Source organism: Dipodomys merriami, unplaced genomic scaffold, assembly GCF_024711535.1.
Source record: "Dipodomys merriami isolate MVZ:Mamm:240054 unplaced genomic scaffold, mDipMer1.0.p SCAF_19, whole genome shotgun sequence".
Classification (NCBI taxonomy): Eukaryota; Metazoa; Chordata; class Mammalia; order Rodentia; family Heteromyidae; genus Dipodomys; species Dipodomys merriami.
In genome coordinates, this window is record NW_027203270.1 from 8,860,749 (window position 1) to 8,887,715 (window position 26,967).

The 26,967-nt window shown below is 52.8% G+C and overlaps 1 protein-coding gene across 1 annotated transcript in view; it reads right to left on the reverse strand.

Moving 5' to 3' along the window:
• Nucleotides 1-9,515: 9,515 nt before the first annotated feature.
• Nucleotides 9,516-26,967, reverse strand: part of Tmem132e (transmembrane protein 132E) — a 53,825-nt gene continuing 36,373 nt past the window's right edge. The window contains exons 2-9 of the mRNA XM_070026748.1: nucleotides 21,462-22,392; nucleotides 19,152-19,298; nucleotides 18,701-18,893; nucleotides 17,971-18,114; nucleotides 15,561-15,766; nucleotides 13,522-13,810; nucleotides 12,420-12,611; nucleotides 9,516-11,774 (exon numbers count right to left, since the gene is read on the reverse strand). Of these exons, the coding sequence (XP_069882849.1) occupies nucleotides 10,713-11,774; nucleotides 12,420-12,611; nucleotides 13,522-13,810; nucleotides 15,561-15,766; nucleotides 17,971-18,114; nucleotides 18,701-18,893; nucleotides 19,152-19,298; nucleotides 21,462-22,392 (3,164 nt within the window). The 3' untranslated portion in view covers nucleotides 9,516-10,712. The remainder of the gene's footprint in view (nucleotides 11,775-12,419; nucleotides 12,612-13,521; nucleotides 13,811-15,560; nucleotides 15,767-17,970; nucleotides 18,115-18,700; nucleotides 18,894-19,151; nucleotides 19,299-21,461; nucleotides 22,393-26,967) is intronic.

Consider the following 26,967-nt stretch of genomic DNA (forward strand, 5'->3'; position numbering starts at 1 on the left):
TGGCTGAGCTTTCGGTCAATTACAGCAGCTGACTGCTAGTCAATGGTGGGTGACTGACTGTGTCACACAAGGCAAATGCCAAGCTAAGTGAGCCCTGAAGCCTACTCCTGTCTTTATGGATACTTCTGTTTTCCATCCATGAATCCTGCCTGGCCAGGTTGCAGCTCTTGCATGCTTTGATCCTCTTCTCTTTCCAACAGCTGCCCAATTCTAGAATCATGTGTAAAAGATAGGCAAGATCTCCAAGCTACCTGTACTGTAATTTTGATTTCTTTTCTTTTTATTTTCTTTTACAGTACTGAGGGTTTTGCACTCGAGTCACTTACTAAGCAGTTACTTTGCTGCTGAGCCATGCATACCTGCAGCCCTTTCTGGCTCTCATTATTTTTGAGGTAGGGTCTCACTTTTGCCCAGGTGCATGCCTGGATATAATCTTACTAATTTTTTTTCTGCTTCCTGTCCTAAATGGGATGGCAGGAGTGTGCTACCACACCCACCTTTTCCCATTGAGGTGGAATCTCTTGGACTTTCCTGGTTTAGCTTGCCTGGAACTTTGATCCTCTTGGTCTCTCAGTCTCCTATGTGTCTGGGCTGGGCTGACACGTGTATGTCACTTCACTCAGCTATTGATTGAGAAGGAGTCTTGGGCTGGTCTTGAACTTCCATCCTCCCAAGTAACTAGGATTACAGGTACAAATCTCTGGCAGCTGTAACCGTGACCTTTCACAAGTCAAACCCCACTTGGAAGTGTTTATAGATAATCCACCTACCTCTGTTGGTTTGCCCTACAATTTTTTTAAATGTGATGCTAGAAAAATTTCTAATTTCATTAGAAATTATCCTCTGAATTTGGGATGCTGATCTTTTCCCAGGCTAGCAATATGTAGTCAGATATCACCATACAGCTGCAGCTCCCAGTCTGAGCCAACCAGCCAGGTTACAAGGGGAAACAGCCACATTTGAAAGTGTGCTGTGATGCCGAACCTTGATGCTTGGTAGAGGAGGAGGGTTAAATACACTTCCAATTTGTAATCTTTTCAATTTATGATGGGCTTACCAGGGCATAACCTGATAGGAAGCAGCAAGACCTCTGTACTTTTCTTTCCTGGAAGTGTGTGACAGAGCTGTTTGGGAGCTGGCCTCTGACTTGGGAGGAGACTAAGAACTTTGGTGTTACACAGCTTCTAGCTCAGTTCTGAATGCAGAGAATGCGGAGATATCCCTACAGGCATATTAAGAGAAAGAAGGTTCAATGGGGCAGAGGTGGGATAAATTATTGAACTACCTGAAGCTGCTTTTGATGATAAGAAAGATCCTGAGAGTGCTGGGAAGGGGGAGGGGGAAGTGACTTGGGTGTTGGCTTGGGTAGGATTACAGCAATGACATTGGGCGGGTAGTTCAGGGAGGAGGGTAGCAGGGACAAAGACGAGGCTCTGAGAGCACTTTGGAAACCCAACCATTTTCTTCTTGGACCACCTCAGAGGTAAAAATAATTATGGTCTGAAATCATGGTCTATCTGCCTTTCTAAGGTTTATTGGCTTTTTTACTCATTTGAACCACATCTCCACATCCAGCTTTAGGTAGTTAATTGGAGTCTCATGGACTTTCCTGCCCTGGCTATCTTGGAGCTAAGAGCCTCAGAGATCAGCCTCCTAGTAGCTGGGATTACAGGTGGGAGCCAATGGAGCCAGTGAACATTTAGCTCCTGAAAGTGCAAGTCCTGTGGGTTGCAGGCAGCGAAGGAAATAAGTCCTCCGTTGCTTCCTGTCTCCTACGCTGTAGAACACTGACTGCGGAGCTGGGCTGGCTCGGGGTTTCTCTCTGCAAGGCTGGCCTGTTTGCTACTTCGCTGCATAACAGATGGATGACACGGAGGCTCCATTTTTCTCCTATAGCAGTGGGAAAATGAATCTCGCCAAGTGTTGCCGACACCATCCTACCAGGTTCCACATTCATCGCAGACCAGGGCCGCTGACAGAGCCCAGGCCATCCCTCAGCCCTGTGCCGGAGCCCAGGGACACTGTGGTACACATTTAGCATCTCTCCTTTCCTCGTGCTGGCCCTCCCTCATCTGCTTTGGCTGCTGCTGGAGTCTGGGCCTTGGAAAAAGATGCTCCAGGACAGGGAGAAAAAAGTGAGCCTGTGGCCTGGGAGGAACAAAGAGAAGGCATTGCACCCAGACCCCAGACCTTCTCATCCCACACAACCAGAAAGCAAGACAAAGGGCACATCTTAATGGAAGGCCTTGAAGGCTAAGTGTATTTGGGAGAGAGGCAGTAGAAAGATGGAAGAGGCACCCTGAGTTTGAATCCCAGCTCTGTTACCAATGATGCTGTCGCATGTTGGACAAATCACTCCACTGTTTGGGTTCTTGGTTTCTTCCAGTATTTGAATAGATTTCTTTTAGTGTTAGAATAGTGTTCTTTTAGTATTTAGAATTAGTGATTCTAGATTTAACAACATACATTGGAATGTAAAGACATGGGCCTGATACTCCCTGTGGGCTAGGCCCTGAGTCAGGTGTGTGTGGGGTGGGGAGATCAGTAAAATAAGGTCCTAGTCCTCAGGAAGATACACAGAACTTGAGCTAAATAGAAGGCCAGGTCGTGGCAGATGCTGTGAAAGTAGCTGAGGCCAGTGGGGGACAGGGGACAGAAGAGTGTGTGTGTATGTGTGTGTGTGTGTGTGTGTGTGTGTGTGAGAGAGAGAGAGAGAGAGAGAGAGAGAGAGAGACAGAGACAGAGACAGAGACAGAGACAGAGACAGAGACAGAGAGACAGAGAGACAGAGACAGAGTCAGAGAGAGAGAGAGAGAGAGAAAGAGAGCCATTTAGAAAGGTTAGGCCAGGAGGGCAAAGGTCCAGGACTTCAGGACTTTAGGAACTGGAGTTTCATGAAGCTGACTTTAGGGGTTCAGTGCCTCTGGGAGAGGCCAAGCAGAAGGCAGTTCCCAGGACCTGCTGTGGGACCTGATGCTGGGACACCTAGTATGTGTACCTTCATGGAATATGAGTACACCAAGGGCTACAGCTTATCAGGAGGCTCAGCCCAAGGGGAGGTCATTTGTTCACAAAGCCCACCCATTGCTCCCTGGCCATGCCCTGCCTTGAAAAAAAACATTTGGAGACAGTTACCTGGCTGTCATTCTCTGCTCCTATTTTTCCTCTCCCCCTGGCTGTGCTGACTGCAGAAATCTCTCCCTTGGGAAGGGGCCAGGCTGGTATGTCTAGAATTCCCTTTTCTAGTACAGGGCCTCATCAGGAAGATGAAGATGCAGGCCTTGGACAAAGATAGAAGAAGGATGGAGAGTGGGGGGAAATGGCAGTTGGCCAGCTAGCTGGCATCCTTCCTGTCTGTGAACACAGCCAGGAGAAAGGCCAGTGTGGGCTCAACTCCCTGCTTGTAGGCCTGGGCCTTATCTGCTCTCTGTAGATAGACATCTTGGCCTGGCTGGGTGCTGTGACCCTCAGTGTTCCTTGGGGTTCTGTGTCAGGCTGAGGAGTGGGAAGGGGTACTGCATGCAGTGTGGCCTGGTAAACAGTTCCCAGGCCTTGTCTTAGGAGATCACATCCAGGGGCTTGCCTGTCTTCACTAAGCATTACTATCCCACTATGATGGTACCTTGAACAAGCAGGCTGGCTGCAACAGATTAAGAAGTTCCAGGGAATTGAACCTTAGGAAAAAGCTGGCCTTGAAGAATACTTTAAAGGTAGATGTTCCCAACACCAGCTTCTCCTCACGCTCCTTTGTTGTTCTCATCTCTCCCTGCCCCAACTTACCAAAGTACTCTTTCTTTGCTGGGAACCTTCCAACCATGCTGCCCCTGAGAAGACTCCATTTAAAAAGGGGGGGGGTCTTAGCTCAAATGCCAGGCCAGAAAGCAAAACACCACTAGCATCAGATGGGGATGGAGCCTAGATCTCCACCATCATCTCATCTCAGGAGTTCATCCTTCTTTGGAAAAAAAAAAAATGAGAAAAGAAGAGCTTGCATTTGCTGAATCAAAGCGGCAGGCTGGACATTTCTTGTTATTTGTGTGCAGTTACTCCTTTAATCCTCTGAGATAAGTGGGGGTTTTTTTGGTGCCCATTTCCTGGCTGAGGAGAAGAAGCTCAGAGAAGGTTAATTCTTCCTCTGGCCAGGCCAATTGGGCCAGTGTCACCCAGGTGTCCTTTCCTCCCCTTTGCCCAGACTCTTGCAGGGTTCTTTCTGTCCACAGGATCTCTCCTCTGTCTTCTCAGAAGCCCTATTGGCTGCCATGCAAAGAACAGCGTACCCCCTACCCCGCCCCTTGAAGGAGGGCTTCTGTCCCCAGGCTCATCTTTCCAGGCACTAGCCCTGAAGGAATCATTTCATTAGCGTTAATAGTTAATAACTAGCCCCTTTAACTGCGAAGTGTTTCCACACACAGGGCCCTCCAGTCTGCTATCAGGAGCAGATAAGCATCTTTGTAATTAACTCAGTGATGGCTGGCATGTAAATGGTATCTCTCTGGATGCTAGGAACCCATTTATTTACTGTTTTACGTGTGAAGTAGATGTGGTCTTGGCCAACCCTCTTTCTGACAAGCTCTTAGCCTCGCAGGAACTCACAGGAAGGTTACTTAATGGAGGTGGACAACATTCCCCCTCTGCAGAGACCTGCTGGGTGTACCAGGGCTGGGAGGGCTGCCTGGTTTAGCTGCCTTCCTGTCCTGGGTCCAGGAGAAAAGCAAATCAAAGAATCACAGCTCTGTGAGTCTGCCTTCACTCCTGGGATCTGAGTCTACTTATCATCGAATCAACTCTGCTTGATGCTATAGGCTAGCACCAGCTGCCGCTGGCTAGAGCTCCACTGGGACTGGGGCTCCCACTGCCCATGTAGTGGGATGTGTACATGTGTGCAAGTGTAGAGTGCATGCATACGTGTATGTGTGGGGTGTGTGCAGTATGTGGGTGTGTAGGAGTGCATGAGAGGATATGGGTCTGTATGTGCATTTGGAGTTCAGCTGGTGGAGATATGGGTGTGTATGCTGCTGGCCGCCAGCCCATTTCCTCTTCCTCTGACAAAGGCTGCACTTTAATCACTTGACTAGACAGGTGCTTTCTTGTGTTCTTCTGGAGTGGGGTTTTCTGAGAGTGGGGATTGTCATTGGAGATTTCCTAGCAGAGCTATTCTGCCAGAATGTTCTCTTCTCCTTTCATCTCCTTTATCCCTCACTCCCTAAAAGATATAGTCACTTCCCAGTGGGCTAACCAAAGTCCAGCCCCCACTGCCTGGCTAGAGATTCAATAGGAGATGAATCTAGACACGGAGCCTAGCGAGCATGGGAGTGGGTTTGTATGGGGCGAGGGGGTACCATAAAGAAAGGGGATCACCCAGCTCCATCACAAAGAGAACCAAAGTCCCTAGGGACAGGAATGCTTGAAAAGAAGAACATCAGTTATGCTACATTTTCAGTAGTTCAGGAGGGATGCGGTTCCTCCCCATACCACAGAAAGACAGTATGGCCTTGCCTGAGGAGGTAAAGGATGAAAGGATCTGAGCTGGGTGGGCAAGGGGCCCTGTGGCTGCCTGCTCCTTCTCTCCAGGCTAGATCCACTCCTAGGTAGGAGCTGTTAAGGTCTCCTAGCTGTGAGGATGGGCCTGATCTGCAGATGGGGTGAGGGCTGGGTCACTGGGGCTCTGCCTGGGGCACAGAGTCCAGGGCCAGACCCTTAGGGGATGTGGAGTCCAGATCCTCTCTCTCAGAGTAGAGGAATGGAGACACAGGAAAGTTGGCCCTGGAGAGTGGGAGGCTCGGGAGACTGAGGCCACACTTCTGGCGTTATTCAAGCTTTTCCTGGCAGGACCACCTCACTTCCTCATCCCTAGTCTCCCTTCTGACATATTGGCCAAACGGTGGACATTTTCTTCCTCATGTGCCCCTCCAAGCTATCCTTTGCATTAACTGCCTGCTTCCCACATTTGCTCTCTCCCTGTGTTGTGGGTATAAACTATATGTATAGAACCCTGTACATGTGCGAGTCTTTTTCTCTGAGGCTATGAGGAAATCTTTTCTTTGGGGGTGTAGTCCAGTTCCTCTATCAGAGGGAAGAAGGCAGGGGGTGGGTTGAAAGGCTTGAGTGGGGGCCTGGATTCATACCCTGATGCCTCAGACTGAAGGTGCTGGAGGGCTCAGCCAGACTCTGAATTTAGTGGCCCAGCTCATGGCCAATGGAGAGAGCCTCTGAGCCTCTTATGGATGAGGGCTGGGTGGGGCCCTGGGAACTGAGGCAATGGGGCTTTGGCTCTTGGCTCTGCTATGGATTTGCCATGTGTCATGAGGCAGATCATAGCACTTCTCTGAGCCTTGGTTTTTAACCATCTATGATGGTAGTGCCTACCTTTCTTGGGGGTTGTGAAGAGTCAAAGAATGGCTATCATGTGGCCAGTGGCAGTGAGCTCTTGGTAACTGCTTGTGGTTATTTGATGTGTCTCCTTCCTCTGTGCCTTGCCACTGGGTTAGATCTATGGCAAGGTCTAAGAAACACTCAATATAGCAGGGATAAGGGAAGGGAGAGTGGAGAATAACAAAGGAGGGGGTAATAATGCTCCACAAGCAATGTACTCATTACCTTACTCGTGCAACTATAACCCCTCTGTACAGCATCTTTACAAGAAAACAATTAAAAAATGAGCATTAATATGGGAGGGATGCAAGGTTTAGGGGGATGTCCTCAGCTCCCCTGTTTCTCTTGTTTTAGCCTTAGGGCTGGAAGCCTCAGTGGAAGGGCAGGGGCGGGCTCCCACCTAACTTTCTAGACCCCAAGCAAGCCCAGCTCTGCACCTGCTCAGGAAAGCTCCAGGACAGCTCTCTGCTTGGAGTGGTTAAATGGTTGCTATCCGGAACTAGAGGTCCTGGAGGGAAAGGAACACGTCCCTCCAGCAGTGGCTGAGAGGCCAAGAGTGTACCATCTGTCCCAAACACTATCCATACCTGTGCCTCAACCCCCATCTCCTCCAGCCCGGTTCCCACCCATGAGCCACAGGTTCTTTAGCAACCCTTTCCTAATACCCTCCCACTGTCACCTTCTCCCTCCAGTCACCTGTCAATCTCATCTGGATGTAGCAAGACAGCGGGTGGGTTTTGAGTTCCAGCCAGGTCATGTCTAAACTAGAGACCTTGAGCAAGTTCCTTGTCCTCTCTTGTGCTTGTGTTCTCATCTATAAACTAGGGATAGGGACTCCTGCATCCTGAGAATCTTGGTAGAACATAAGTATTGAACTCGTAGTCAGGAAAGCCAGTGGGTATTGCCTGTTAGGGCAATTTCCTTTTTTTTTTTTTTTTTTTTTACAAGTAGGGGAATACGGGCTCAGAGCTGGTGGTGTATTGACTGAAGCTCACACAGCAAACACACGGTCAGACCTCCAGAAGCCCCCCCACCAACTTATCTAGGGAAGTTTGGTCCCTTCAGGTATGAATTTCCTTCTTTGGCCCATTTATTGTATTTATACATTTTCTGTTTATCCCTAGAAACTATCTCCTTGCCCCCTGCGGCCCGCCACCCCCCCCCCCCCACCGCCCTGGCCCCCCTCAGCATCCTGACATTCTCTTAAGGGGAACACAGTGGCTAGTATGTGGTAGGTACTCAGTTAATATCGGTTGGAGACAGGTCTGGCAGGGCAGTGCAGGCTGGCATGGACAGGGAAGCGGGGTAGAGCTGGGCAAGGAATGAGCCCTGGGGTGGGGGGACCAGCTAAGCCTTTCCTCCAGCAGCTTTTCCCCCCTCTCTGCCCTATTCTGGCTGGCTGAGAAATCTCATTTTTTAGTGAGTTGATTCATGGGCTTGGCTTCTTGGTGCTCCCTGAGCAGCTTTGTCAATAACTATTCTTTACAAGGTCCCTCGATCCATTTTGGGGGTTGAAGACAATTTTTTTTTAAAGAGGAGTTCAGTGGCATAGCCATTCCAGAGGGGCTGTTAAGTTAATGCCCCACCTTGCCCCTGCCCGGCCTGCTTCGGCTGCTGGAATTCCACCAGGGTCAGGCACTGTTGCCGTTTCTTGCAATTAACTTTCTAGTTTCTCACGTGTGGATCAAAGGTGAGGGATGAAGAGAAAGGGACACAAATGACGGAGCCGCAGGGCCGGTTCTATTTCAATGTTTGCTGGGTGACTTTTGGCACACAGCGCCTCTCCTCTCTGGGCCCTGATCTCCAGTCCTTAAAGCAATAGCAAAAGCCATTATAACAGTTGTACCCACATTAATCCTGCAGTGGCCTGGGGTCTCGAGCCCATGCAACAGGAAAGCTCTATCATCGTCCTAGATGGCAGTGGATAAGACCTGTCCATCTTCCCTGTAGGGCTGGGATTTCCTTGATGACAGACCCTTATGGCTTCCTGGACTCCTGGCAGAGCCCCCCTATCCCCCGCACCTCCACCCCCCAGTAGGAGTTTAATTTGTGGAATGAACAGCTCCACACTGCAAGTTCAGTCCATTCTGGACACCTCCATGGCTTCTTCCCCTCGGTCCCCAAGAAACCACAGGGGGATGTTTTGCTACATGTAATTTTCTACACTGATTAAGGGGATTCCAACTCCAAACACTTGCAATTGTCCAGTACCTGACAAACCCCAGCACAGTGTTGGATACCAGGGGCTCACTAAAGTGACCTGGGACCTTCACACTAGCCCCATGGTTCAGCCTTATGCAAAAATGTGTGGCCAAGTCCATTCACTGAGACCCTCCACGTAGGGCAACCTAGGGTAGGTGTGCCTGCCCGTTGCCAGGCAACCTTCATACATGGGCTCATGTAACTCTCAAGAAGTCTGGGGTTGGCGTGATGGGTGGAGCTGCTGGTCTCAGAAGCCTGGCATCTTTCTGTGGTGGCCCATGGGGAAGTGCCAATGCAGTCCACCAAGAGATGGCTGCTGGCAGCCCCCTTGGCCAAGCTCCTTCCCCCTGAAGCTTGCAGCCTCTGTGCTCCCCACCCTGGGTTGCTATCTGTGCTGGGGCAACAATATCCAGGGCAAGGAGATACTTGTGCCTGCTCCCAGGCCAGCCACAGACCACTGGCCGGGTGGGGTGCATGCATCATGCCTGTTTGGGCCTATTCTTACTCGTCCAACAGCAAAGGAAGAACTGAAGACAGCAAAGGAAACTGAAGATGCCCAGGTGGGCATCTTAACCCTTGGCCTTCTCCTTAGTTTTCTCTGCCCTTCCTTTTTTCTACAAGTCCCGAGGCCCCCTTTGAGCCAACCAATCACAGCTGACTCCAGGTTGGGGGAAGAGGAACAATTCTATGAAGGACACATCCAATAGCTCCTTTGTCTCTTATGTGGCCATCCTCATGGTACGAGAGGAGCTGAGGGTCCTGCATGGTAGAGGAAGGAAAAGCAGGACCCCAACCTGCCTGGGCTAGCCAGTCATGTGATATACTCTGTGTGTGTGTGTGTGTGTGTGTGTGTGTGTGTGTGTGTGTGTGTTTGTGTGTGTGTTTATGCCAGTCCACCCAAGGAAGAGACTGCCAATCACCAGTCACCATGTACTGTCTGATCACGGGAGCTACGGCCCCCATCCCCAGGCTGATGGCCTCCATTTATTTATGAAAAATCTGACACAGTGGTGGGTAAAACCCAAGAGAAAAGTGACTGTGTGGGAGGAGGGAGAGGAGGGCGTCAGCTCCCTTCTGCCTTTGCTCACTTCACAAGAGGCCTCTGCAGTCCTCCCCGCCCCAGGGGTTGTATGTAGGGATGGGGGGTGTGAGGAAACAGTGGCTCCCTGCCCTGCCGTGCAGAGGGGAAGGAAGCGGTGGTGAGCAGAGCAGAGCTGGGCAGGCTGGGTGGCTAAGGCGCAATAGTGTTGACTTTGCTGGGGTTGGGGGCAGGCGGCACCCAGGCCTCCCTGGGCCTGCAGACCACAGTGCTTAGGATGTTTGGCCAGAGAGGTAGGAGGAACCCCCGTCCCCTTCCCCGCTTGGACCCTAGCCTGTGGGCCAGAGAAAATCCCAGGGAGACCCCAGGAAGGTGCTGTCTTCACACCAGATCGGCTCCAAGTCTTTGAGGAGTTGGGGGGTGGTGGTCACCCAGAAGCCAGCAAATAACAATGACATTGCCCCAAAACCGCCCCCCCTGCAAATGTTTTGTCTGCAGCAAGATCCTTGGCAAGGCAGGCAGCTGCCACCTCCCACCCTGCAGGACAGAAATCCCTGAATATTAGTTTGAGAAAAGTCTTTGTGCATCCTGTGACACAAGCCCCCTTCTCCCCCCCGCAGTTCCCCTCACACAGAGGGGTGGGAGGAGACAGGAGACATGGAAGGCAGGGCCGGGCACAGTGTGGATCCACCTTGCCCACCCCGAGGAGTATGGCCTCCGGTGCCTGACTCTTGGGGCGGTGGGGAACAGGGGGTTACCTTGCATGGGAGGAGGTTTAGGCAGGGGAGAGCAAGGCCAGGCTGCTTTCCTCCAGGTCCTCCTCCACTTGGAATGGGCAAGAGCCCGTAACCTCCAGCCTGGGACTGAATGGACAGACCAGGGAGGCAGTGGCTGGCTAGGAGCAAAGCAGTGTGTGTGGGGGGAGAGAAAGGGGGAGGAGAGGACACGAAGTAGAAAACCAGTTCAGCCACCCTGGTTAGTGTGAGCTGGGAGGGCAGGGGGGGTCCCAGCTAAATCCCATCCAGAGCAGAACATGTGTGTGTGTGTGTGTGTGTGTGTGTGCGCGGTGGGGGTGTCCATAGCACCCCGGATGTCACTTCTATGCAATCTCTTTGATTCTGCGCATGTAATTGTGCAGGTCTGGGGGAGGCGTGGGCCGCGCAGTGCCCGTCACATCGGGGCAGCTCCAGCCTAGATCTTCCTCCTCCTCCTCCTCTTCCTCCTCCTCCCCAGCAGGTACGGAGTCATAGGCCAGCTCCTCTGAGGGCAGCGTGGTAAATGTGGTGAACTTGACCCTCTTGCGCTTGGAGGTGGGTGAGCTGGCAGGGTCCTCTGCTTGGTCCCGGGCAGAGCCCCCCGAAGAGCCGTCACCACGCCCATGCACCTGGCTCTGGACGCTGGTCTGGGAGCTGCCGCTGCTGTGGTGGTCACCATGGCAGCAGGCGGGCACGGTTTCCAGAGGGTTGCCCGTGGGTGGCGAGAGCTCACCTTGGACCCGGAGAGGCTGCCCATTACCCAGGAACACCCAGTGGTGAGAATGGTCCATGCTGGTCTGGCCCTCGGGGGGGATGCGCTTGTGCCGGTAACGCAGCACAAAGACAATGCAGTTGATGAGGAAGACAAGGATGGCCAGGCAGAAGACACCCAACAGTGCGTACATGCCGATCTCCAGGTCCGTCAGGCCCCGGGGCATCTGCAGGAACCCCGTGGGCAGTGGCAAGAAGTCTTCCGTGGGTAATGCTGCAGGGTTGGATGTGCCCAGGCCAGGGGCCTCCAGGGCGGGCACCGCTGTGCCCAGAGGACCAGCTCCCCGGGCTTCGTCCTCACCCCCACCAGGCCCAGGCTGGCTGGGGCCGGGGTAGTCATACGTAGGGTCCTCTTCCTCCCGCCCGAAGTGCACACGCAGCCCCACGGGGGTGGTGGCCAACACGCTCTTGCGTTTGGTTTTCTGGCAGCTCTCGGCGATGGTGAGTTCTGCCCGGAGCAGCTCCCCTGTCCCCTCGGCCTCGGCCACCACCAATGGGAAGGCTCGGTCCTGAATCACGGTGGCCACTCGCTCGTCCAGACTACTCACCAGCAGCCCATAGTCCCGGGGGCTGTAAAGGGAGAGTGGAGCTGTGGTACCATCACTGTAAGATATCCAGAGACTCAGGAGGGCTTCCTGGGGGAAAAGGAGGGAAAGGAGGAGGAAGATACTCAGAGAGAAGGTATTAGAGAAGCCCAAGAGCATTATGTAGGCCTCACACTACCCCTTGAAGAGCATTCCTCTGATGAACTGATGGACTGAAGGTGGGTTATGCTGTGGGTTCAACTCAAGGCTCTTCTGCTGCAGCATCATTACACCTGATCTGGGAAACCCCCTCATCAGACTTTTGTTAAGGAGAATGTACACCCACCCAGCTGTAGACAAGGAAGCAGAGCCCAGCAAGCCCATGGGCATGGGTAACTGAGAATCAGGGGCAGAGGACACACGCACTCCTGGCCTGGCACTGACTCCCACCTCTTCACTACCCCATGCCGCCCCTGGTAACTCTTCCACACTCATCCTGCAACCAGTGCCTAAGCGGTGTAGAGATGGATTTAGGGACTTCCTGCAGCAGGCAGAGGTGATGCCATTCTGAGAGTCCAGGAGTGTGCTCAGCAGGAGCAGTGGGACCCCGTGCAGGCCAATGCGAAGGGGTAGCAGGTGTGTATCTCCCAAGATCCAAATCCTAACTTGGTGGTTCACAGCACATGGCAGGGGAGAGTCCCCCTCACCCCCATTCTCTATCCATACCCCAGACTTCCTGGCTGAGTAGCTGCTTACCTGCTTGAGGAAGCTGAGGGTCTGCTGTGCGGCTGTGGTGGCCAAGATGGTATGGCTGCTCCCAGGGCTGGGCCGTAGGGAGAGGGCCAGGCTGGCCACCACCTGGGCCTGCAGCTGTGTGATGCTCACCTTCTCCTCCGTCACCGTCAGCATTGTCTCCCCCAGCACAGCCTCCGTCAACGGGGACACCACCTGAGGCATAGCAGGCTGGGGTAGGAGACCACCAGGAAAGCAACACACCCTGTCTGTGGTCCCCACGGGGCCCAGAGTCCTATTATTAAGCTTAAAGGGCCCCAGAGGGGATGAGGCAGTGGGGGGGGGGAGGAGGAAAAGTCAGAGTTCCTGGCTCTGCCTTAGTTTGCATGTGTAAGAACAAGGGTTCAGAGGTCATGGGAGGATGGGGGGCTCATGGAAGCCAGACAGCAGTGTGCAATGCGGCGAGCTGATCTTCAGGAAAACAACCCCAATGTCAAGAGGACAGAAGGGAGTGGTGGGAACTATGGCGGACAGGTGACCTCGTGCTCCACGTTGGGGGGGGGCCCTCATATCAAACCTGGCTGATTATTGCCAGGTGGCAATGGTGGCCCAATATTGCTAGCTTCTTTTTTTTCCCCTCTTCTTCTTGTAAAAACCAGAAATCTAGATTATTATTATTTTTTTAACGAGAGGCTTCACATGTGAAATGTTGGATCGATTATTTCGTAACTAAGAATGTTTTCTGTAGGCCACTCCAGCTTTTGGATCACTTGTGTACAATCCCTACCTAGACACCCAATAGTCAGGAAGAAAGGTCAACGTGGGGTCCCTAGCCACCGCCCCCCCCCCATTCCAAGTTGCCTGCCTACTGACCCTTTCTATACCTGCTCTTGGAGAGGGGTCCTCATGAGTACCCTCCCCGAGTGAGGGAAGGATTGATAAAGGTAGAGAAAGCTTGGAGTGATGGCTTTACCACAGCAAAGCTTGACCTTAAAAGGTGCAGGCAGAGGGGCAAGACTGAAGGAAGCGTGGGGAGGGACTAGTGGAGACTGCTTCCGGGAGACCAAGGCTTCTCCACCCACAGGTAACACAGCCTCCAGTGTGCTTGGATGGCACCCTTTCCTACCTTGAAGGGGGTAGTGCCTGGCTCCAGGCCCGCCAGGGTGCTGCTGTCCACAAGATGTGCCACTCTTGGGTCGCCTATCCGCATGAAATCACTGACCAGGTCTGTGACCTCCACCAGCCAGTCCGGGCCCAGCATGGTGACTACCTGGTCGGTGCCCTCAGAGGATGTGGTATGGAACTGGGTGAACACCTGCAACGTGGCATGCTGGTACTGCAGAGTGCAGCCGCGGCTGGCGCTCTGCCGCCGTTCCTCCTCCTCCTCGTCCTCATCCTCACTCTCTCGGGCTGACCTGGGGGCGGAATGGGCCAAGCTCAGAGCCAGCCAGGTAGAGAGAACCTTATGCTGGCTCTAACTTGCATGAGTGATGGTCCTCGTGGTTTTTCCTGCTGGCTCCTCTCTGTTTCTCCCCATGGCGGAAGTTCGACAAATAGCACCCCTCTTCCCTGGTCCATGTCTTCCACTGTTGGGACCCTCTCTTCTTGGACCCTCCTCACTTGTGCCTGGAAATATCTAGCATCTGACCCCTGCCCCTTCTTCAGCTCTGTGCTTGAAGCCTGTGCCTGGGGCTTTGGGCTGGAGCGTAGGGCATCTCTGCTGTAGACACAGACAAGCACAGCCAATCGTGTCTAAAGCGATGTGGAAAGCAGACTTGTAAGTGATGAACCTGGGTGTTTAACTGAGGAGATTTCCAAGCAAAGTGTGGGAGGCACAGCCTGGTTTTCTCTGGCTGCTTGTAGTACAACATGAGAGTAGATACAACTAAAAAAAAAAAGATGAAACCATTGAAGCAAAAGGGAACTTGGATCTGAAAGATTCTGGGAACCCTGCAGCCTATGCAGACTGGGAAGAAGCTAACAACAGGAAATTCATTGCCAGGAAGGCATGCCTGAGATCTCTTTGAGCCAGTGCTTCGTGAGTGCTTTGAAGAGATCAACCAGAATATCTGTTTGCACCGAGGGCTTTTAAAATCTGTGCTAATTATTTTCTTTCTTTATTTGGTCCAAGATTGGAACTCAAACTTGGTACCTGATGCTTTTGCTTCTTGGCTGGTGCCACACATCCAATCCCTTTTGCTATGGAATTCAATCCTCACCATAATCCTATGGGCTATTAGCTTGCTCATTCGACATGGAAGAAAATGAAGCACAGAGAGGTTATGTAAACAGCCAGTAAGGTCACATAGTTAGTCAACACCAGAGTCAGGATTTAAACCAGGCTGTCTGGCTGCAAGGGTGCATTATATCCTGCCTCTTAAAGCACCACAGCCACCACTTGGTGGATGTGAGTATTTCAGAACCACAGGCTTTGCCCCTAACCTGGCCCATTGAGAATCTTCATTCTGTCAGGAAGTGCCAGCCATATGTAGGCTCAGTCAAGCTTGAGAGGCTCTGGTCTGTACTACCTCTACCCTGCCAATCTCTGTGGTTTTCCATGGCCACCTGCGGCTCTCTCCCTAGCCCTGCCCCCAGTTGTCTACCATGACCTTGCTCTTCTCCTGCATACTGATGGCACTCAGGTGTGGCAGCCTGAATCCCAGAAAGGGAGCCTGGGAATGCATCAGAGACTACACTGTGCCAGTGGGACCAGGCTGGGGCTCACCTGTTCAGGTGTGTATACTGCTCCATTTTGGGCTACCCAATTGCCATCTCATCCAGTGTTCTCAGCCAGTCCCTTTCTACAGGACTCAGCTCCAGGAAGCCTGCTTTGGCTTCTGCTGGAAGAGGGGTTCTCATCTTCCTCTAGACGCCTTGATTCCTTGCCTGCTGGCCCTCCCACATATCACCGTGCTATGGGGCATGTGCCTTAACTAACTAGCTGCCCAGCTGGACTAAGAGCTTGGCTCACTCAGATGGTGGCCACCCTCTCCCTGAACCTCAAACCCCTGTCAGCACCTGGCACAGTGTAGCTACTCCATCAAAGTCTGCTGACTGCATAACAGATCCACAGACTGTGTCTACTGAAGGCTTCAGATTAGACTCTTCTGAGGCTGTGTCCACCCCTTCCGTATCCCGAGGGTATAATCTGTGTGAGGGCTGTACCTGCGGTCGGGGAGGATGGGCACTCTCCAGCCTTTCACTTGGCTAAGGTGAGCGTCTGAGAGCTCAATGTCCAGGGGCAGCTTGGGGACCCAGACTGTCATCTCCAGAGGAGCACTGAGAAGGTCGTAGCGAAAGGTGACTCTGGCGTTCATGGATCCCCGGGACTCCTTTCCACTCACAAACACATAGTCACAGCTGCTGGACACCTGCAGGAAGGGAGGAGCGAGTGGCACTGTGTGGCCCTTTTAGACCTCTATCAGTGAGGCAGGGGATTTAGATCTGACCAGCAGCAGGGCCTACAGAGCTGCAGGAGTAAAAGCACCAGCCACAGGGGGCCACAGGCAGGTAAGTGAAGGCCCTGGTTGGGAGCGGGGAGGTGGGGGTGCACCAGCCCCTGTCCCTGGGAGTGGCTCTTGGTCTCTTGAAAATAGCCAACGTGCTATTTATTTATTTATTTTTGTTGTTGGTCGTAGGGCTTGAACTCAGGGTCTGGGTGCTGTCCCTGAGTTCTTTTGAGCTCAACACGCTACCACTTTGAGCCACAGCACCACTTCCAGGTTTTTTTTGGTGGTTAATTGGAGATAAGAATCTCATGGAAAAAATAAAAAATAAAAAAGAGTCTCATGGACTTTCTTTCCAGGCTGGCTTCAAACTGGAATCCTCAGATCTCAGCCAGGATTACAGGCGTGAGGCACCAGCACTCGGCTAATTATTATTTTTTAAATTAAGTCTTGGTCTGTGGAAAACCACAGGAAGGAGGCTCCCAGGGAAGAGGCATCTTGGAGAGTTCCCTCACTGAGGCTCTGAGCCGCATGGAGTCCTCCACCTGTGGGGGTGCTCAACTGGACAGCAGGGAGAAAGATGGGGAGAGAGTCCAGAGAAAGGGCAAATGGTTCACTTTGGGTTCACTTCAGGCTATTGGCAGGGATGGAGGAGAGGGAGTAGAAGAGGACAAGGCAGGAAGGAGACACCCAAGCCCAGCCCGGTGGATGGTTGCCACCCCTGTATGCTGCTTTGACAGGCGCATGCCTGCCTGGCTAGCAACCCCTGTTCCTAAAGGCTCCTGGCACATGCCAGTGGAGACCAGTGCCCACTCAGTGCCAGGACGTGTCTGCCAATGCTTCAGAACAGATGCAGCTGGCCGTGTGTACGAAAGGTGCCCACGCACACACCTGGCATGCCTTGGAGTGGAACCCCAGGTGCACACATCCACACCCAGCTCCGGCTGGAATGTGTCCCTAGGGCTCTGCCCTGACTATGGGGGAAGATCTAGAATGCAGCTGGTGGGGCTGATGATACCTCACATCTCTGCAGGGGTGGGAAGGGTGCTGGGCTCTCCACATCAAGGAGACAGAGGACAGAGGAAAGTGGAAATGGCAGCCTTGCCGGAAATGAGTTCCTTCCCAGCTTGAAGGCGGAGAATTCTGCAGGTTAGTTGTCTCCACCAAGGGCAGGAGCGTATTTCTCCGGGTGGCAGAGAATGCACTGGATGCGGGCCCATCCGGTGCTGTCCCAGCCTGCCATGGGGCAAGGTGACCCCTTTAATGAAGGGGATACAGGTGTGGATGAAGCTGTGCCCTGGCTCCCTGGAGGGCCTTCTGTGTGGATAGGTGTAGATGGGGAGCCCCAGGCTCTTCAGACCCAGGAGACCCAGCGTGAGTGTAAGGAAGCCCAGGTAAGCAGAACAGGATCCACAGAGCCCACTCCCACTGTCCTCCAAACTGAGCGGTCACAAGATCAGCCAGCAGACCCTGATGTCCAGGTATCTGGTTTCTGTCCTGCTGAAGGCAAGCCCACCCTATAGGCATCAGGACTGGACACACTGTCATATCATTGCCTTCTCCACTGCCTCCTACCCCATTCAGCCTCTGACTCCTGTCCAAGGAGCAAGTCTGGAGGGGGTGACAGCCAGGAAGAGGCCCCAAAGAGCTGGAGGAGTTGAGGTGTATGAGACAGGCATGAACAGCCTTTATCCTAGTCTAATCCACATGCTTCCCTCGGGGCAAGCCTCTGGGAGGCCTACACCCCATATTTGACTCTCCCTTTCCTTCCTCCTTCCTCTGCTCCCCACCCACCCCCCACGCCATGTCTGTCATACACCAGGCCTCTTAAACAATTTTCCGAGTTGAATTCAGGTGGTCCACACTGCTGTTTCCCTTCTACCTGCCGTATTTCTACAGGAAGTGCGTAGCTCCTGCCGGAGCAGGAAATACTGGGGTGATCCACTGCTGCGGGAGTGAACACAGTGAGATGGGACTGAGAAAGAACCAACCCAGGCTGGGGCAGGAATTCCTGCCCGCCCAGAGCACAGTCGGACACATGTAGTCTTCAAGGGTGAGTAAGCTAAGCTGTGTGGACTCCTCCCACTCCACCCCCTTCACCCCCAGGCCCTCCCCTCCAGGAAGCCTACCTTGATGATGTCTTCATTGTCAGATTCGCACTCCACCAGGGCAGAGACATCTAGGACAAGGCCAGTCACCTCAATGGCAATGACCTTGACAGGGATGGCTACGGTGCGGCCCGTCAGGATGGCTGTGTTGATGATCTCTGTGTCCTGTAGGGAGGAGAGGGGGGAGAGGCTGCTCTGTCTTTGGTCTCTTACTCTGTGGGGACCTCTCAGTCAGCCAAGACCCTGGCTCCTCGCTGTTGCTGCTCCTCAGATATTCATGGAACCTCTTAGGCTGCTCAGGTGCTCTGCCAGAAAACAGCCCATCCCCAGGCCCCGAGATCAGGACCCTCTGAGGAATGTCAACATGCCTTCCTGGCCATTGAAGGGACTCTGGGCTGGTCCCAGGCAGACACTGCAGCCCTCTATCCCTCTACACTCAGTCTAAACCTCTGAACCAACTACTCAGTGCTGTGCCTTTGCCCATGGGACTCCGGTCTAGGGTACCCAGTCTAGGATATCTTCAAGCTTCAACAGCACAGGTGCCTCTTCCAGGAAGCTACCCCTCCATGGGGACTTCTTCCACTTCAGCTCCTTGGCACCCAAACCAGGTGCAGAACACTGCCTGTGGGTACACAGGTGCCCCTTCCCACACACTGTGCCCGTCCATCCGCATGCAGGCTCGGCCTTATGCGGCCTCTTCCCACATGTGCACACTTGTGTCCAGGGGCCTGGACACTGCCCACTCACTCACCATGGCCAGGGGCAGGATGGCTTGCACATCCCTCTGGATGACCGTCAGCTCAGTGACTGCCCTCTCCAGGTCAGGCAGGGAACCGTGGCCGCGGTAGTCGATGTGCCACATGATCCGCCGCTTGACTGACTGGCTGGTGAAGTTTTCCATCTCAAAGTCCAGCTGCAGGATCTCCAGAGGCCCCTGGCCCTCCCTGCAGAGCAGGGCAGAGAGAAGAGCGGGTGAAGTGGGTTAGGAGAAGTCCAGGGGCCCTGCGACCTCAAGGGGAGGGGGCTTCTTCCCCTCCTTGGAAACTGTCTCCCTAACCCATTCCCCTAGGGGACCCCAGCTCTGGCCCTCAGATTTCCATCAATGGAGTCTCAACCATGGAGAGCCTGATCTCCTTCCTACAAGCACCCCAAGCCCTACAGGTGCCTGTTCTTTGGTGGTGGGAGGTGGGGGGGGGTCTCACCAGGGTGGCAGGGGTGTGCCCTGGGCCCAGGCTACATCTACAGTGGCTGTTGAGTGCTTTGCCCCGGTCAGCAGCTCTGAGGTCACATGCCACTGACCACTCCGAGACTTGGTGCCTAGAAGGGTCACACCCTTCTTGGCCTTCACCCTGGAACAAAGGAGAGGAGGAAGACAGGTCAGGCTGGAATCCAAAGTTGGCCTGCCTGGCCAGCAGCACTAAATTGGAGCTAGGGGAGGGGAATAGGTGAGCTCTATGATGAGGATATCTGGTATCACCAGGCCAAAACTTCTGAGGTTCAATAGGAGTTGCCATCTGTTCTGCCATGTTCTTTTCCCAGGCTTTGTCTAGACTTGAGTGCCTGAGTGACAGGACTTCTACATATGTCACAGACCTTCCTCAGGGAAACCAGAAGGATGTGTGCATTCCTTTTTCATAAATGAAATAAAATGTTCCTGGGTTCTCCTGGGGAAAGGAAGGGCAACTAGTCTCCATCTTTTTGTGTGTGTGCTGGGGCTTGAACTCAGGGACTCAGAGCTTGTGCTCTTTTTTTGATGATTAACTGGAGATATAAGAGACTCACAAGTTTTTCTGTCCATGATCCTCATATCTCAGACTGCTGAGCAACTAGGATTACAGAAGTGAGTCACTGGTGCCTGGCTAATCTCTGTTTTGTGACATTTGTGTGTGTGTGTGTGTGTGTGTGTGTGTGTGTGTGTGTGTGTGTGTGTGTGTGTGTGTGTGTTACTAAGGATTGAAACCAGGGTCTCAAACACACTAGGCAAATGGTCTTCTACTTGAGCCATAACCCTAACCGGGGTGTGTGTGTGTGTGTGTGTGTGTGTGTGTGTGTGTGTGTGTGTGTGTTGGTACTAAGACTTTAATGCAGGGCTTCACACTTTTCACACTTTCCGACTTTTTTTTTTTGCTCTAGGCTAGCATTGAGCCACACCTCTACTTCTTGTTTTTTGCTGACTAGTTGGAGAGAAAAAGTCTCATGGACTTTTCTGCCAGGACTAGATTTGAACTGCAGTCCTCAGATCTCAGCCTCTTGAATGGCTAGGGTTATAGGTATGAGCCACCAGTATCTGGCATTGTTTGTATTTGTTTTGAGACAGGGTCTCGCTAACTTTGCCCATGCTGGTCTTGAACTTGTGATCCTCTTGCCTTCTCCTCCTCTTCCTGAGTGGTAGGATTTTGGATGTGAGCCATGGTACCTAGTTAATAGAGACAGTCCTTTAGATAACTAATAAGGAGATCTTGGCATCTTCTCCAGTTTTTCCATCTATTTTTGCCATGGTTTCAAATCACACCATAGCCCAATTGCTATCTCCCAGACACTCCGAGCACAGGAGAGGAGATACCCTGCACACTTCCGTTCTGCTCTAATTCACACTGACTAAAGCAGGATAATGCTTGCCTCCTAAAGTCTATACTCTCCACTCCTATTAGTGCAGCCGGAGATCTCTGATGACTGAAATAATTCCTACTCATGTTCAGCTAGCCACCGTGGAATATCAGGCCTGACCCTTTCGAGGAATAGGGGAGCTGCATAGGAGAATGCTCAGGGGAGGGAGCAAGGCTTGATTCAAAGATGGAGGCAAATGGTGCGGATGATTCTGGTCCCACAAGCATACTGCTTGTGTGGGCCAGCATTCTGGTGGAGTCTTTTCTACATCTTTAAAATCCTAGAATGTGACTCAACCCCTTCCCCCAAAAGTAGATTTCTACTGTGAAATATTATGTATCACCCTCATCCATATACTTCGAGGCATTTTTGGATATTTAAGGATTTGGGGATATACTTTAAGGAGTTTCTGAATTCAAGAACTGGGTCCTTCAGAAGGTATAGAAAGAGCTGGGATCCTGAAAACTCTTCTCAACTTCAGGATGGCGCCATCATCCCAGCAGGCATAGACGCAGTTTATGCTTTGTTCAGCGGTCCCCGGGGACTGTTTCCTGACCTCAGTCTCCTCCTGTCTCCTTGCCTGTACCACAGAAGAGCTGTACCTATTTACATCTAAGGTCCCGTCTGGCTGGGATCCTACCATTCTTGACCTCCTTGCTTGTGGAAGGTGACATTCGACTCTGTTTCTAGGAGACACCGGGAGAGGCAGACATGGTGGTTGCCACTAGACAGGGAAGAACATCCAATGAACACTGTTTCTTGAGGTTGCCCAAATGATACCTGGGAAAACTGGGATGAGGATGCTAGCTGAATCAGGATCCAGGCTGGGACCCCTGCAAAGGGTCAGGGATACATTTGACTACAGAGGAGAAGCCATTCCCGCCCTTCCGCCCACTTCCATTTACCTGAGTGTGAAATGCTCCACGCTGGGGCTGGCGGGCGCCGAGGAGTTGGGCGCCAGGTAGAGGAGGATGCTGAGCACCTCGCCAGGCTTGAGTGGCCGATCCGGCAGGCGGATCATCAGGTTACTGTCCAGTCGGTGCTCCTGCACGGTCCTCCGGGGAGGCGGGCGGAACAGGCTGATGCTGCCGATGCGCAGGAGCGGGTGCTGCGTGGGGCTCTCAGCGCGCGCCCCTGCCCCGGATCCCGGGCCCCGCCGTGCGCCCCCGCAGCCTCCCGCCGCATCCGGGGCGTGCAGGGTGTAATAGAGCTCGGCCTGCTGGCTCTCCGCTGCCGTCTCGGGTTCCAGGCCGTCCGGGGACTTGCGGCGGGCGCTGGCAGGCACCGCCGGAGCTGGGGGCCCGAACCAAGCCAGGGGCAGCTCGGCGCGCACCAGACAGGTGGCCAGGCCTCCGCGGAGGCGACAGGAGCTCTTGACCTCGCGTGCGTCCCGGAAAGCGTGCAGACGGACGCAGGGCAGCCGCTCGGTGACCCCGAAGTCATCCCAGTCCCGGCCGGCCACGTAGAAGAGCACCTGCGCCACGGGCGCCGAGGCGGGCACGCGGGCGCGCACGATGAAAGCGCGCACCTTCCAGTTGACCGTCAGGCGCTCGGGGATGTCCAGGGTGCTGGATGGCTGCAGCAGCTCCCGTGCCACCGCCTGGCTGGTGCTGAAGGGTCCCAGGGACACGTTGAGGACCGGCAGCTCCTTGGTCTGGAACACCACGAAGGGCTCCGAGCGCTGCAGGGAACCGTTGGCCACGGCAGGCGATGGAGGGCGAGTCTCCCGCAGGAAGAAGGCCAGCCGCGTGTGGGACAGGCGGTAGCTGACAGGGAGCACCGGGCTTGCCTGCGACCCCGGGGGACTGGGACTGGCCGGGTGGGAACGGCCCGATGCTGGGGACACACAAAGCAAAAGAGGCTCAAGGGTCATGAGAGATGGCATTGGGGTGCCCCAGCCCTTCAGAACCAGCCTGGTCCTCCATCATGGTTGGGTATCCTGCCTGGCACCACTTGTGTTCACCACCCTTGCTTCGTTTCTTCACCTGCAACCCAGGGGTAAAGGGATTCCCATCACAAGGCTCTGTGGGGTTCCTCAGAATTTCAAGACCCTCAAAAAGAACATAGAAAAAGCTTCCTGCCTCAGAATGGCTCTGAGGACTTTCCAAAAACAAAATCTGTGCACAAAGGGTGGATCTTAGGCTCTCACATCAGGAGTGCTCCCCCCCTCCCCCGCCCATCCCTACAGCCCAACTGATGTGTGCATGGTGCTTGGCCAGCATTGACTTATTTCATACTAAAATCAATCCTTACAGTAGGAATTATAGTCTCTAGTTCCTCATTCAATTATAATCTCCTGTCTGCCTATAGCTTAGAATTATTATTATTATTATTATTATTATTATTATTATTATTATTATTATTATTGTGCATATCAATTCTGGAGGTTGAATTTAGGGCCTCACGCTCCTGCTTGTTTTTTTTTTTGTTGTTGTTGTTCAAGGTGGGTGCTCTGCTGCTTGAACCACCTCTCTGCTTCCTCCACGGTTTCTTTGAGGAGGGTAAGGTGGGAGGCAGGGAGAACATTATCCTTGCATCTTACCAATAAAGAAGCTAAAGTATAAGGCACTTGTGATTTCCCCAAGTCACATAGGCAAAGGGTCAGCCATAGGATTTGAACCAGGGCCTCAGCCCTTTACAACACCAACTTTTTCAGAAGGTGTAGAGTGTGCTTCTCCCTTTCGCCGAACATGATGCAAGCAGGAATTCTGTCCCTGGTCTCTCAATCTTACATGTGGTCCTCTCCCCAGCAGTCCGGGAAGCTCCCAATTCTAATAATCCCACCTCTTCACTCAGTGCTATGTCCTGAGATGTCCTTTGGCCTCAGTTCTAGCCTCACTGATTGATAATGCTGCCTAACTGGGCTCTCCTTCCTCAATCTCCCTTTCCATGCTGGCTTTCCTCCTCCACACCCCACAGTAACCACAGTGTCCTTTTCTTGGGCACAGACAGGCCCTCCATGCCCAGTCAAGGACCAGAAAGGACTCACGACGGAGGCCTGGAGGTGGTGATTCTTTTCAGGATCTTCTTAGGAGCTCTCTGAGTCTGGCCCTTCAACTTGAAAATCAGGGCAATATTGACTGTCTCCTAGGATGCCATTTGTCATTTGTTTCTGTGTTTGAGAATCACATAAGCAAACGCTATAAATTCTGTAACACAATGCAAACACGGGCAGGTATTATTGAAGAATCTTTCCTCCCTGATGACAGAATAAAACCCACATCTACCTCACTCCTGAGAGCAGCATTCAGCGCTGAGGGCGTATGGCCTCTGGGCTCCTCTTCTGAGCCTCCACTGGCTAAGTAACTGGATACCTCACTGTGGTCTTTGTTCCAGGTTTTATTTCCCTCCCTTGCTCCCTGCATCCAATTCTGTCTTCTTCCAAATCTGAATCTGGCTGCAAGGCCCAACTCCAACACTGCCTTCTCCAGGAAGCCTTCCAGGATGTCTCAATGTCTGGGAATATCCTCAGATCTCTGTCCTTGGACACATGGCTTCACCTACTGCCTTGTGTTTATGTGTGTGTGTGTGTGTGTGTGTGTGTGTGTGTGTGTGTGTGTGTGTGAGAGAGAGAGAGAGAGAGAGAGAGACAGAGAGAGAGAGAGAGAGACAGAGAGAGAGAGAGACAGAGAGAGAGAGAGAGAGAGAGAGAGAGAGAGAGAGAGAGAGAGAGAGAGAGAGAGAGAGAGAGAGAGAGAGTGTCAATTTCTATGGCCTTGCCCCAGGTCAGGCTTCAAGAAATCACAATCAAGCTTTTGTGAATGAATGCCGACCCTTTGGTCCCAAAGAGGCGAGTTAAACAGTAGTAGGTGTTCGGTGCAGTTCATGCATATTTATCATTTTCTTGATGCCAATCCAACATTGGCAGTTTCCCAACCATCCACACCCAATTTCTCACGAAAGCAGTGAACTACAAAACGCTTCTCCCTCCTATTTAAATTCTACAGGGCAATGACCTCATTCAAAACAAAACGGTTGGCAGAAGCGCTTGCTAAGCATGTGAGAAGCAACGGGTTCTACCCCCAACATTGCAACAAAATAAAGCCAACTGAGCAGACAAAAATAAAACCAAGGCAATTGGCTTGGGGCCTAGCAGGGGCATTGGGGTCAGTTATGGGGGCACTGGGTTTCTCCTGAGTAGCCTATGTCCCTGGTCCTTGGGCATGAGACAGACGGCTTCTCTGTTTTCAGGAGGCTGCAGGCCCAGGCCTGTCCTTCCTGCTGGAGTGCCTGCATGGGTCCCTAGTGGCTTCTGAGCTAGAGGAGACTAGCAGAGTCAACTATGGGGTCAGGAAGAGACTAAGAGAATCCTTCTGACTGGTGCCTAGAATCCTCACCCCTGATGACCCCTCGAAGGTTCCAGAATGTATCTCTGCAGCTTGGGAGACTGGCCCTAAGGCATGCATGTTGGGAACCCAGGCAAGATCCTAAGCTGGCACAGCAGCTGGTCATCTGCATTGAAAGCAGCAGGAAGCAGGCAAAGAAGATGGGGCTTTGGGCTCAAAGTCATGACCTCTCCCCACCACAGACTCTCAAGCCTGGGCAAGTTGCTTCCCATTTTGAGTCTCAGTATCCACCTCTCAAACTGCAGGGTGACACCAGCTCCATCCATTTCCTAGAGGCAGTGACTGTGGCTGAAAGACCCAGAACAGCCCCCAGGAGCATCGGCACATATGGTGGGATGTACAGGGGGTTTGTTACTCAGACCCTGGGACTACACATCCTTAGGCTTGGAGAAGGGCAGCATACCATTTAGTGCCATTTGCCCCATCTCAGTATCCCAATTATATAGCCAACCATCTGGACCCCTTGGGGGCACAGTGGGGACAGAGGTCACCAGATGGGCACCAGTGGCATGATGGGAAGGGACTGAGGAACATGGTTGCATGTTTTCTCTGCCTCCTAGAGTGAGGAGCTGCTCTGGTAAAATGAAGATCCTGGATTATCCAAACTGTCCTGGATGTTCCCAGAATCTGCTGAGCAAATACTTCTGCCTCAGGCCTCGAGTGTGGTGTTCCCCAGCCCCAAACTCGGTTCCCTTGACAGTGTGTCTTTACAGCTTTGTTCAGGGACCTGTGTCCTGGGCATCCCATCCAAAAGGGCATGTCCTTCTCCCCTTCTCTATCCATCCTCTTCCTTCATCGATTTTCTTTGGAGCTCTTTGCCACCACCTAACTCTCACAGGTTCTGCTTGTATCTGTTGGCCTTCTGCAGGCCGCATAGCTCTGCTCCCTGCTCTCACTTCAGTGCTTTGAGCACAGCCTGATGCAGGATGGGCCCTCAGCCAACATTTACTGAAAGGATGGAATTCCCTGGATGGGCTGCCAACCCCACCTGGCCACCTGGGTGTGCTGTGGGGTGAGAAGTTCCAGTCTATGAGGGAGTAGACTGGGTGGTTTCGGTGGGCCGGGGTGGGAGGCTTCTCATGTCCTCTTCCATGGAGTGTCTGAGTGGGGAAGTGTGTACACTAAGAAATCAGCTGATATTCATAAAGAGAGCAAAGCTTAAGCCTTGGCTTGGGCTATAATCCTAGCTACCAGGGCAGTACAGATCAAGGGATGGAGGTTTGAGGCCAGTCCAGACATGGAAGTTCAAGAGAACTCTATCTCAATCAGTGCCTGGGCTCAGTGGGCACATACCTGTCATCCCAGCAACACAGGGAGCAAAAATAGGAAGATCGCAGTTCAGGCTGTGATCAGGCATACAACGTGAAAAGAATCAACTCCAAAAGGGACTGGAAGGGTGGCTCAAGTGATAGAGCACCTGTCTAGAGAGCACAGGTGTGAACACCAAAGAAAAGGGGAGGAAGAAGTATGTTATTATGTCACCCAGGAGTCTCATGTCCCTGCTGTGAATCACCTGTATCCTTCTGAGGCCCTGAGGTCCCCTCTGTGGCAGAGCTAAGGGAAGCACTCATTTCTGTTCCCTGCTTGCTTAGTTTGCAGTAGAAAGGAAGTCATTTGGAGTGTTCAGGCCTCGGTTTCTCTAGGAGATGGGGAGGTGCGGTAGCCTTGGAAACATTGCCCTATGGCTGGAGGGTGGCAGGGAGGCCTGGTAGATCACTCAGCAGGCAGGCCAGGTTTCCAGAGACCATGGGTGTAAATGCCTGAGTGTGTGAGTGTGTGTGTGACACATGTATGCGCTGACACATACCTGTACCTCAGCACAGAGCTCTGATCTCAAGATATCATGGAGTAAAACCTAAAGAGGAGAAGCTGCTGGAAGGTTTCTTGAAGGAAGACAGGTGGAAGGAAGACAGTGGACAAGCTACACAAAGAGAGAGGGGTCAAGCCAGGGGTGTGTGTAGTGAGAGAGAGAGAGAGATAGACAGACAGACAGACAGACAGATGGAGGGAGGGAGGGAGTAAGAGAGGAAGATGGAGGGAGGAGAAGAGCCTCAGAGGTGAGACA